An 11,681-nucleotide genomic window follows, 5' to 3' on the forward strand; every position below is an offset into this window, starting at 1 on the left:
ACCCACACACCCTGAATGGCCCAGAACCCCTCACCCAGACTGGCTCTGGGACACCCMCTCCAGCCTGTCCCCCAGACCCCAACACTGCTGCCAGCCTGGCTCAGGATCCCTGCACAGCCTCCATCCAGGATGCCCCCTCATTTCCCGGCCCTGGGACCCCCCTTCCAGCCTGGCCCTCGGACCCTGGGACTCTCCACCTCACCTGGCTCAGGCCCCCCTCCCAACCCACCCCTTCCCATGTCACCCAAGGGGGCAGGGGGCTGTCCTGGCTCCTCCATGCCCACAGACTCCCTCCACCCCTGCCCCTCTGCACCTCCTAACCAGGTGGTGTCCACAGAGGGATCAGCATGTGATGAACTGCCCCAGCCCCTATTCCAGGGGTGGGAGGAGAAGGAGAAATCAGGAGTGAATTTGAGCCTGAAAGGAAGGGAAGGGTGAGGGGAAGGGGCTTAAGGGGCTTAATTTCTCATTATGCTACTCTGATTTGATTAGTGATAAATAAATAGATAAATAAATAAATTAGTGATAAATAAATAAAAAGGGAGAATTAGATCGGATATTTGGGAGAAATTCTTCCCTGTGAGGGTGGGGAGGCACAGGTTACCCTTAAAACTGTGGCTGCCCCATCCCTGGAAGTGTCCAAGGCCACGTTGGACAGGGCTTGGAGCAACCTGAGATAATAGAAGGTGTCCCTGTCCATGGCAGGGGGTGGAACTGGATGATCTTCATGGTTCCTTCCAATCCAAACCATTCTGTGATTGTGAGATTTTATGAAATTCAATTAATTTCCCCAAACAGGGTCTGTTTTGCCTGTGCCAGTATCTAGTGAGTGACATCCTGGGCCTTATCTCGACCCTTTCCCTGTATTTTCTCTCCCTGCCCAGCTGAGGAGGGGGCGATGCAGAGGCTTTGGGGGTCAGGGTCAGTTCCTCACAAGGTGGGTGACATCACCCCTCCAAAAGGTGGGTGACAAGTACAACTGCACGCCAGGACAGCCCCTGACAGCAGGGTGTGGGGACAGAGAGGGGTGTATGGAGGGGCTGTAGAAGCGGCTGGACATGGTGACTGTGTGTTTGGCTTTGAGGATGGGCTGGGGGGGCTGTAAGAGGGGCTGTGGGGCAGGGGGGTGAGGAGAAGCTGTACTGGGTGTGTGGGTACCGTGTTACAGCCCCACATGCATCTGTAGGTACTGTGAGAGGGGGACATCCCTGCGCTTGTTCCAGCCCTATTGGCTGCACCTCCCATCCCCTGGACAAAACCTCCTTGCCAGGGTCTCCTGTAGCCCCTGCTGCATGCGCAGTGCAGGGTCACCGCTCCCCTCCCGCGCTGTGCACCCCCAAAGTGGGGTGTTCCCCTCAGGGGGGCCAGGACCTGGAACCCCATTCCTGCAGTCCAGTTGCTGGGCTCTGGGGTGCAGCGGAGACCCCCCCCCAGCCCACCTCCTGGGCAGGCACCGTTAGGCAGACCCTGCCTGCCGGGGGATCCTCGGGGATGCTGGCAGCATCCCGGTGCCACCGCCGGCTTCCGCATTCCTGCGCCCGCACACCCTCCCGCCCCGCGTCCTGTTTGCCGGGCGCGTCACCCCGGCCTGAGTCACCCCGCGGCCTCTGCAGGTGACGGAAGGCCAACAATAGCCCACAAAGGGAGGATGTCCCCCCGAAGCCTTCCTCTGGCTCGTCTTCGAGGAAACCTCCCGCGGGAGGGTCGGGCCCCACCGGACGCGCCGAGGAGCTTCGTCCTGTTGACGCTGGCCCGGGGCGGCACGGCACGCGGCCCCGGGGGTCCCCAGGGACGGCCGGTGACACCCCACCCCCGTGCTGGGTGGGGAGGAGGGAGGTGCAGCCACCGTGCCCACGGGGACGGGACAACGGCGGCACCGTCTCTTGGGTGTGGCTTTGGGAATGGTGGCGTTGGGAATGACACTGGGGGTGGCACCAGGGATGATGGCATTGCAAAGTGGAGCTCAGATGCTGGGAATAAGAGGACGGGGACCCCCCCCTCACCATGAGGACCCCGTGGGAGTGGGGTGCAGCCGCAGGGTAAGGGGTGCAGCCCCCCCCGGGCCTGGGCAGGGACCGGGCAGGGAGGATGGAACAGCATTAGCATGTGTCACTGACAAGCAGGATGGCAGCAAAGTACTGCCTGACCGGCCCCACGGCACTGCATCACATCCTTGGGAAACTGCCATAGCAATCACAGCAGCTTTGGGGTCACCCTGTCTCCCCTCTCTCCTGTCCCTGTCCTGCCTCTGCTGGGGACCCCCCTTCACCCTCTCCTGGGGTCCTCTGAGAAGGGGGAACCAAAGGGTGATGCTGGACACGGGCAGCCTCAGAGCATTCATGACATAAGCGTGCCAGGGCTCAGCACGAGGGATGGGATGGTTGTGGGACCACCCGGCTTTGCTGGTGCCAGAGCTGCGGGTTGGGCAGGGACAGGGGACAGGACAGGACAGCGGGACACGGGACAGGGGGCTGTGCGGCTCCACGGCGCAGTCCTGGTGCCACCTCGTGGTGAGCAGGGTCCCAGTGCCACAGCTGGACAGCCGGACCCGGTCACAACCGGACGGTGTGGTGACACAGTGGGACAGGTGGTGTGGGGACACAGCCAGCGTGGGGACACAGCCGGACAATCCCTGCAGTGCCACAGCTGGAAGGGTGATGGGGGGACACAGCTGGACAGTCACTGCCAGAGTAGGAGGGTAAACACCTGTCTGTCCAACAGGCCACGAAGTGCCACTGGCAGGGGCCAGCAGCTCAGAGAGTTCACGGTCCCACACAGAGCTGGCTGTGTCTGGCCTGGAGGCTGAGCCCGTGAGAGCTGGGGTGAGATGGTGCAGGGACCCCTGGCCCAGGAAGTGGGGGTCACATCCCAAGGATCTTCATGGGCTGTGATGAGCAACAATCCCATAGGGAGTGCTCCAGGAAGCCCTGACCTGGGTGGGGATGTGAGTCTCTGGGGACAAACTTTTTGGCAGGGCCCATTGTGACAGAACAAGGCAGGGCAGTTTTAAATTAAAGAGGGTTGTTGTGGATTTGATATAGGGAGGAAATTGTTCCCTGTGAGGGTGGTGAGTCCCTGACACAGGTTACCCAGAGCAGCTGTGGCTGCCCCATGCCAGGTTGGATGGGACTTGGAGCAACCTGGTCTAGTGGAAGATATCCCTGCCCATGGCAGGGAGTTAAAACTAGAGGAACTCTAGTGTCCTTCCAACCCAAATAAGTCTGTGACTCTATGATCTATCCTGGGTTGGGGCGTGCATTCATCCCTGAAGGTCCATGTCCATACCAGGGATGGACACCTCCAGCACCTGTGGGAGCAGCTCTGCCCTCATCCAGACTTTCTCTCCACAACCAGAGTCATTAAAGGCACTGGAGGAAGAACCTGTGTAATCAAAGTGACAAGCCTTGGGGTCAAGGCTCATTATGACGAACATAATGAGGTTTTAGCAAGGCAGATGAGCAAGGTGTGGAGCTGATGGGCCTGGCGGGACAAAGGGCACATCCCAGCAGGATCCTCCCATGGAGCACAGGTCCCTCTGAAGCCTCAGCAGTGGCTGCTGGTCCTGGGCTGTGGACAGGTGCTGGTGCCCCCCTGTATGGCTCAGCCATCACCCTCCTCTCTCCCTGCACGGGGCTGCTCCATGCTGGCACATGGCCAACATGCCCTGTGCCGGTGTCTCTAACCCAACCCACTGAGCACTCTGAATTTATCATCCCTGGTACTCCAACAGCAGGACCATGTGCTCTCACCAGCACTGAGATCACCCCATTCTCCCTTTCAAGGCCTCGTGCGTGTTCCTGCCCCCCCCACAGAACGGGGCTCAGACATCTGTCTCTCCCAGGTCCAGTCCCTTTTCCATGTCATTGCACAAGCTATAAGATGGGACGTGGCACCTCATGTGCTGGGGCCCCATCTCTCTGCACTCCTTCTGGACTCTTTCTCTGTCCTGTGGTTTTCCATGTTACTCCATGACCAGGAATGGACAGAGCAGGAAGAGCAGCAGCGTGTCTGTCCCTGCTCCTGAAGCCCATGGGTGCCCGTGTCAGATGATGGGTGCCCATATCAGATGTTGTTTGACCCCCAGACAGCTCCCTCACGCCAAGGAGACCCAGCAAGACCTGTCCTCTCCCTAAAGCACTCTGGGTTTTCCTGCACCACCACCTCCAAACCGTCTGCAGGTGGGGGAACCACATCCAGCTGGACCCCATGGGAACTCTTGCCATGCCATCCCTGCTCCTCTCCCATCCCCTTCCTGTCCCACATCCCTGGGAGCTCAGGGCTCCTGTTGGGGATATTGGCTCCTTCCCACCCACTGCAGGATGCTGCATGTGCCTTGCCAGAGGGGTGCAGCAGTTTGGGGTGATAGCAGGATAGGCACTGACATGTTGCTTGGTGTTATCCAGCTTTTCCCTGGAGTAAGAATTGTGCTGGTGCAGGATTGCTGACACCTATACTGCAGCTGCAGTAGAAAAACAGCCACGCCAAAAAATGAGGGGCCCAGCCACGGTTAGGGGATACAACACTGTGTGTTCCCATCACCCAGCTGGCTGCAGGAGCCACAGACCGGGGTGGGTGTCAGTGATACACCGGCTGTCCCACCAGCTCCCAGCCCTGCTCACCAGGAGGACGGGCACTGTGTCCCCCCAACAGCTGTAATGGTTGGCAATGGTGATGGGGTACCTACCCACACACACACCATGTCTGTCAGCCCCAGCCTTGGGGAGCCGGGGTGGGGACTGCACCACACCAGGGGGAGGGATGGCTCAGGGGGCTGACTGGCTCAGGGCGTGGCTGGTCCTTGCCCCAGGGACCCCACATCAGCTCTCCATGGCTCCAGGAAACAGGGGTTCCCCAGGGAGCAAACCCTTTCCCTGCCTTCTCCCTGGCTGCCAGGCTGTGCCAGGCTGAGCTGACATGCTCCCACCTCTGCTCCCGCAGGATCTTTGGACTTTGTGCTGATTTTGCTGTTTGCTTTTATTTAGCAGCGGGATTCACTTTCCATGCAAAGGACAACCCCCATATCCGCTGGGGCCTCGTCCGTCCCACCCCCCATCCCTCTGCCCCGGGGCAAAGACTCAGGAGGAGGGACCTGTCACCCACATTGTCCCCTGGTTCCCCGTCCTGCTGGGCACCGCCAGGGCAGCCATGTGTGCCCTGCACTGGATCACAGCCTGGGCACTCCTGCTCCACGGTATGCCAGAGGGGTGAGCTGGGTGCTGGGGTGGGATGGCATGTCTGGGACCCCCAGGAACCAGGCACACAGGGTGCAGGATGTCCCAGGCACAGCTCTGGGTGAAGCAGGGGTGGGTTCGACCCTGGGGCAGAAACGGGGTTGTGGCAAGGGGCTCAGCCTGCCCACCTGCCCCAGCCATGGGCTCGGGTAAGGAGCAGCCCCCCAGGGTGCAGGGACCAGGCACCCAAGGCCCCCCCCCATGCTTAGGGTGACCCCACCCTGCATTGTCCCATGCACCCAAGCTGGGTGCCCTTAGCCCAAGGTGAAGAGCCAAGCACCAGCTGGTGATGGAGAGCCCAGGGAGTGGCGGTGCCGGCGGTGGCACCTGGTGCCAAGCAGCCCTGGGGAGAGGCCAGGTCTGGCTGGGCATGGCACTGCTGTCAGGGGGCTCCTCCAACACCCCGAGTGCTGGGATGCTCTGGGTCAGCTCACCTGCTCCTGGGTATGGTGAGCACCAGCTGTTCCCCGTGATGATCCCACTGGGCCATGGGCATTGGGAGATTTACTTCCTCTTTAGCCGGGCAATGGTGCTGGTTTCCACCCACTATTCCTGGGACTAAAACCCAGGACAACCGGTTTCTGCAAAAAGCCCCAAAGCTGGTCTAGCTGGTGTTTGGAGCTGGGGATGAGGGTCACAGCTGCCTGGTGCGGTTCTGGGCTGGAGCAAGGGGCCAGCAGGCCCCCAGGCTGCAGCCTCAGGCTCCTGGTTATTGCTGCACCCACAGGCTGTGCCGCAGGGTGGGTGCCACAGGCTCCTTCCACCAGGAATGACATCCGGGATTGCTCCACGGACCCACCGGTGAGCCTTGCCTTGCTGCCCTTCCCTGTTCCTGAGACCCCCTGCATACTGTCCCCCCCCAGTCCCAGCACATGTCCCCCTGTGCCACCAGTACCTGCCACCGACGGCCACCAACACGACGGCGCGGCTGGCGGCACTGCGGGACACCATGCGGGCCCACGACGTCCATGCCTACATCGTGCCCTCCACGGATGCCCACATGGTAAGGCAGGAGCTCCCCGTGTCCCCGGGGACCCTGCTGGCATCCACAGCCTCCTCTCACAGCTCCATCCCCCCTCCAGAGCGAGTACATCTCCAAGCGGGATGCCCGGCTGGGCTGGCTCACAGGCTTTACCGGCTCCGCAGGTGAGGGCACCCTGCAACCCTGGGTTCCCTGCTTGGGAGGCTGGCACCTGCCTTCCTGCTAGTCCTCATACCTGGGGATCCATGGGCAGGGCATGGTCCCACTCTCTGAGGGCCCCCAGGAGTCCCTGCCAGCTGCAGAGAGGGGGGAAGAGGTGATTCCTGAGCCCCCGCTCCTGTCGCAGGCACCAGCGTGGTGACACAGGACAAGGCTGCCCTGTGGACCGACAGCCGCTACTGGACCCAGGCAGAGCGTGAGCTGGACTGCAACTGGGAGCTGCAGAGGACGAGTCAGTGGGGGGCAGGATGGGGGGCTGCTGAGTCCCCCTACTTCCAGGATCCCTCCCAGCCCCTGTCACAGCCTCCTCTGGGCTCAGCATGGGCTGGGACACGGTGTGTCCTCGCAGTGCCACCCAGCTCTCTCCTGCAGCCTGGATCGAGTCCATTGCCATGTGGATCATGGAGGCGGTTCCTGTAGGGGGGAACATCAGCTTGGACCCCTTCCTCTTCTCTGTCGGTAGGGCTGGCTGACACTGGGGGTCACCCTGCCCACAGGAGGACAGCCCCAGGGTGTGGATTTACCAGGTTCCCCACATGTGGGCTGCTTCTTTCCCCCCCCAGCCACCTGGAACAGCTACAGCCAGGCTCTGTACGGCTCCGGCCGGACCCTGCTCCCCCTCGAGACCAACCTCGTGGATCAGGTGTGGGGTGACCAGAGACCCTCTCCCTCCTCCAGCAAGATCTACAGCCTCCCAGCAGCATTCACAGGTACGACGCTGGCCTCCCCACAGCTGCTCACCTGCAGCACCCCCAGCCCAGGGCCGTCCGTGGTGGTCCCTGCACCGAGCCAATCACTTGCCCCACTCCCAGGGAGCAGCTGGCAGGAGAAGGTTGCCGGGATCCGGCAGCAGATGGAGCAGCACGTGCGACGCCCGACGGCAGTGCTGCTGTCAGGGCTGGAGGAGACAGCCTGTGAGTACCCGCGGCGCTGTGGAGGATGCCATGGCAGGTGCCCTGGGCTCAAAGCCCCGGAGCTGGGAAGGTAGTGGCAGTCACAGGTGCAGAGGTCTCGTTCCTGACAGGGCTCTTCAACCTCCGTGGAGATGACATCCCCTACAACCCCGTCTTCTACTCCTACACCCTCCTGACCAACACTAGCATAAGGTGGCCGGCATTTCCCTGTGGGCACGGGGCATGGAGGGGGCTCATCATCCACTACCCTTCCACCCTTCCCTTCCTGAGCTGGCCCTCATCTGATCCTCCTCTCAGCCCCGCTGCCTCAGGCCCCAGCCCCACATCTCTTCCAATCCATGTCCCCTCTCCCAGCTCACCCTGGGGCACCACACCCTCCCTTCCCGCACAGCCTGACAGAGGGCTCCTCCCATTCCCAGCCCAGCATCACTTCTGAGCCCCCCAGCCCTTTCCTCTCCGCTGGAATGGCTGGGCTCGGGGGCACCAAGGGCAGCAGGTGACCCCCCCACGTCTGTGCCCGCCCCACGTCTGTGCCCCCCCCATCCCGCTCCCTCCCCAGCCTGTTCGTGGAGGGGTCACGGCTGTCGGCGGCAGCGCGGGAGTCCCTGAGCTCCGGCTGCCCGGGGCCGCTGTGTGTGGAGCTGCGGGAGTACGGGCAGGTGAGCGCCCACCTGCGCAACTATACCCTCGGTGACGTCACCGTGTGGCTGGGCACCGAGTACACCACCTACGGCCTCTACGGCATCATCCCCCAGGTGGGAACAGACACCGCGGCACTGAGCCCGGCCGTGGGGCACGCGGGTCCCGCAGGCTTGGGGACGGCCCCGTGCCACCGCGCTGTGGCCGCCCCTGGGGCCTGAGGGGACAGGTGGCCATGCCACCTCCTGCCTGCCCTCGCAGGAAAAGCTGCTGGAGGAGAGCTACTCGCCTGTCATGACGGCCAAGGCTGTGAAAAACGCCCAGGAGCAGGAGCTGCTGCGAGCCGCCCACGTAAGGGCTGTGCCCGCCCCCGCAGCCCCCTGCACAAGGCGGGGACACTGCGGGACGCCGGGTGCTGATGCCCTCTCCCCGGTGCCGCCGGGGCACCCCCAGGTCCGGGACGCCGTGGCTGTCATCCAGTACCTGCTGTGGCTGGAGAAGACGGTCCCGCAGGGGCAGGTGGATGAGTTTTCAGGGGCTCAGCACATCGATGCCCTCCGCAGGTCAGTGCTGCCCCCGCGGCACCCCCTGCCCAGTAAAGGGTAGCTGGGGACCTCCAGCACCTCCCTCCCTCCCTGCTGCCTTCCAGGGCCCAGCAGCACAGCCACGGGCCCAGCTTCCAGTCCATCTCGGCCAGTGGGCTCAACGCGGCGCTGGCCCACTACAGGTATGGCCAGGGCAGAGGGTGGTGGGCAGTGGGCAGCTGGGAGAGAGCTCTAACCCCCTTCCCTTGCAGCCCCTCCAACGGGAGCAGCCGGACACTGTCTGCAGGCGAGATGTACCTCTTTGACACTGGAGGGCAATATCTGTGAGTAGCTTTTAGCAGAGACCCCCCCTCCCAGCCCCACATCTAGGGGCCCCCAAAGCCCCTGTGGCTGCATCACCCTCCTTCACATCCCTCCTTTGCAGGGACGGGACAACAGACATCACTCGGACAGTGCATTGGGGTCAGCCCACCCCACTCCAGAAGGTACCAACCTCTCCTGTGTCAGCCAGCACCCCCCTTGGCTGCCCAGGACCCCCCTGCACTGCCCAGGACTCCCTGTGGCACTCTGCACCACGGTCGCAGCCAGGGCTGGATGTGCCAGGGTGGGTGTCCGGGCACCACTGTGCTCACCCCCCCGTGCCCCTGCAGGAAGCCTACACCCGTGTGCTGATGGGCAACATCGACCTCTCTCGCCTCGTCTTCCCATCCAACACAGCAGGTGGGTGCCAAACCTGGCATTGCATAGCCCAGCCCTGCCCAGGAACCCTGGCACAGGAAGCAGGAGAGCAGGGGGGCCCCATCAGCTTGTTGGCCTTCACCCCACCCACCTCTTTGTTCCCCAGGGAGAACGGTGGAGTCCTTGGCACGCCGGGCACTTTGGGACGTGGGACTCAACTACGGCCACGGGACCGGCCACGGCATCGGCAACTTCCTCTCAGTCCATGAGTGTAGGTGGCACCAGCACTGGCGCTGGGCATGTGGGCTGAGCTGTGGGGACAGGGACGAGGACAGGAGCTCAGTGGGGGGATACTCACTGCCCAGTGGAGCCTCTTGCTGGGGGTGTCTTCTACCTGCAGTGTGTTGGGGTGCTTTCCAGGGTGACTCCATGATGCTTTCCAGGGTGACTCCATGATCCTTGCCAGTGTGATTCCCATCCAGTATGACTCCCATCCAGCTTACTGGGATGATCCAATGATTCTTGCCTTGGTGGCCCCATGGTCCTTGTTGAGATGGCTCCATGGTCCTTGCCTTGGTAGTTCCATGGTCCTTACCAGGGTGGCCCCATGGTCCTTGCCAAGGTGGTCCCGCAGTCTTTGCTGTGATTATCCAGTCAATGGTCCTTGTCAGGATGGCCCCGTAGTCCTTGCCTAGATGGCTCCATGGTCCTTGTTGGGATGTCCCCACAGTCTCTGCCAGGTTGGTCCCATGATCCTTGCAGGGATGATCCAGTGGTCCGTACTGGGATGATCCAGTGGTCCTTGCCTTGGTGACTATGTGGTCCTTGCTGGGGTTGTCCATGGTCCTTGTGTTGGCCCCGTGGTTCTCCCTGGTGTGGCACCTTGGTCCTTGCTGGAGTGTCCTTGCAGCACACACTGTCCCTGGAATTCTTACCCACCCCATGTCCCTGCAGGGCCTGTGGGCTTCCAGTCCAACAACGTGCCACTGGCGGCCGGCATGTTCACCTCCATCGGTATGTCCCACCAACACGGATGGTGCCTCAGCCGTCCGGGACAACCCCAGCCCCAGGACCAGAGAGGGGGTGTCAGCACTTGGCCCCACTCAGGGGTCAGATTTGGCCCTGCTAGAGTGGGCTAGGGGAGCCATTGGGGCTGGAGGCTCATCAAGTGCCCTCCTGGCCCCCAGAGCCTGGATACTACCGGGACGGTGAGTTCGGGATCCGCATTGAGGACATCGCCCTCGTGGTGGAGGCACAGACCAAGGTAGGGCAGTGGGGCCGGGGTGACAGGGGTGGCACAGCATGGGGAGCTGCATCAAGTCAGGGGGGCCCCCCCAGCAGGGCTGGGGGCACCCAACAGCATGTCTCTGTGGCAGTACCAGAGCGAGGAGAAGCCTTTCCTGACCTTTGAGGTGGTGTCCCTGGTGCCCTACGACCGCAACCTCATCGACCTCAGCCTCCTGTCCTCAGAGCAGGTATGGGGGTGCTCGGGGGGCAGAGCAGGGATGTGAGGCCAGCACATCGGGCTGGGGTTTGGGGAGAGCAACAGGGGCTGGGAAGTGGATGCAACAGGAAGCCAGGACCATGGCGTGCGGTTGGAGCAGGTAAATGAGGATGGAGCAAGGATGGATGTGTGGATGGAGAGGGGCAACAGGATCTGCAGGTGGGGCTGGTGATTGGGGTGTGGGGCAGCTGGACGGGGAGGGCCAAAGGGGCTAAGGGGTGGCAGCATCCAGGGCAGCCCCCCTCCAGTCCCCTGCCGTGCCTGGCTGCAGATCCAGTACCTGAACTCCTACTACAAGAAGATCCGTGAGCGTGTGGGGCCAGAGCTGCAGCGGCAGCAGCTGCAGGAGGAGTACGAATGGCTGCAGGAGAGCATCGAGCCCTTCCCGGTGGGCAGCGCCGTCACCACCACCGCCACCACGGCCATGCTGGCCCTCACCTCGCTGCTCTCGGTGCTGCTCAGTGGGCTGCAGGCCTGACCCTGCATCCACGCCCCCGCCACCCCCTCCTGCCGCAGCTGGTTCTTCCCCTGTGCTCACTTCCTTTTTTTTTGTTGTTCTATTTGCTCCTTTGTGATTAAACATGAGCAACGCGGGCGGGGGCTGTGCCCTGCTGTGCCGGGTGTGCTGCCTGTGCCTCACCAGCAGGTGTGGGGCTGGGGCACTGCCCCACATGGCCCCCAGCCACACTCCTGTGACCCTGCTTGTGCCACCTGCCCTACCCTGGGGCAGCCAAGCCGATACCAACAGCGGGGAGATGGATTTGGGCAGATTGTAATTCTGGGGAAAAGATGGAGGAATGGAGTGAGAGGGTGCAGGGCAGTCAGCCTGACCTGGGACATCTCCACAGGTGCCAGCAGTGGGGTGACCAAGAGCGTGTCCCATCTGGGTGTGATGCTAAGCCGGGAGGACTTACAGATGCAGGGGACACAGGGGTCATGTCAGACACCAAGTGTCACACAGAGGGCTTG

The 11,681-nt window shown here is 62.5% G+C and overlaps 1 protein-coding gene across 1 annotated transcript; it reads left to right on the forward strand.

The window, feature by feature from the left end:
• The first annotated feature begins 5,040 nt into the window (after positions 1–5,040).
• Positions 5,041–11,306, forward strand: XPNPEP2 (X-prolyl aminopeptidase 2). Its single transcript, XM_018083255.3, has 21 exons — positions 5,041–5,191; positions 5,959–6,032; positions 6,124–6,234; positions 6,314–6,377; positions 6,560–6,664; positions 6,805–6,891; positions 6,996–7,142; positions 7,245–7,346; positions 7,457–7,538; positions 7,906–8,101; positions 8,247–8,336; positions 8,439–8,548; positions 8,635–8,712; positions 8,782–8,853; positions 8,955–9,015; positions 9,181–9,250; positions 9,375–9,479; positions 10,163–10,222; positions 10,396–10,472; positions 10,585–10,683; positions 10,984–11,306. The coding sequence occupies exons 1-21, from the start codon at positions 5,146–5,148 to the stop codon at positions 11,188–11,190; spliced, it is 2,043 nt and encodes a 680-aa protein (XP_017938744.3). The 5' UTR covers positions 5,041–5,145; the 3' UTR covers positions 11,191–11,306.
• Positions 11,307–11,681: the final 375 nt, after the last annotated feature.

The sequence above is a fragment of the Manacus vitellinus genome, unplaced genomic scaffold, assembly GCF_001715985.3.
Source record: "Manacus vitellinus isolate BGI_N305 unplaced genomic scaffold, ASM171598v3 scaffold_62_pilon, whole genome shotgun sequence".
Lineage (NCBI taxonomy): Eukaryota > Metazoa > Chordata > Aves > Passeriformes > Pipridae > Manacus > Manacus vitellinus.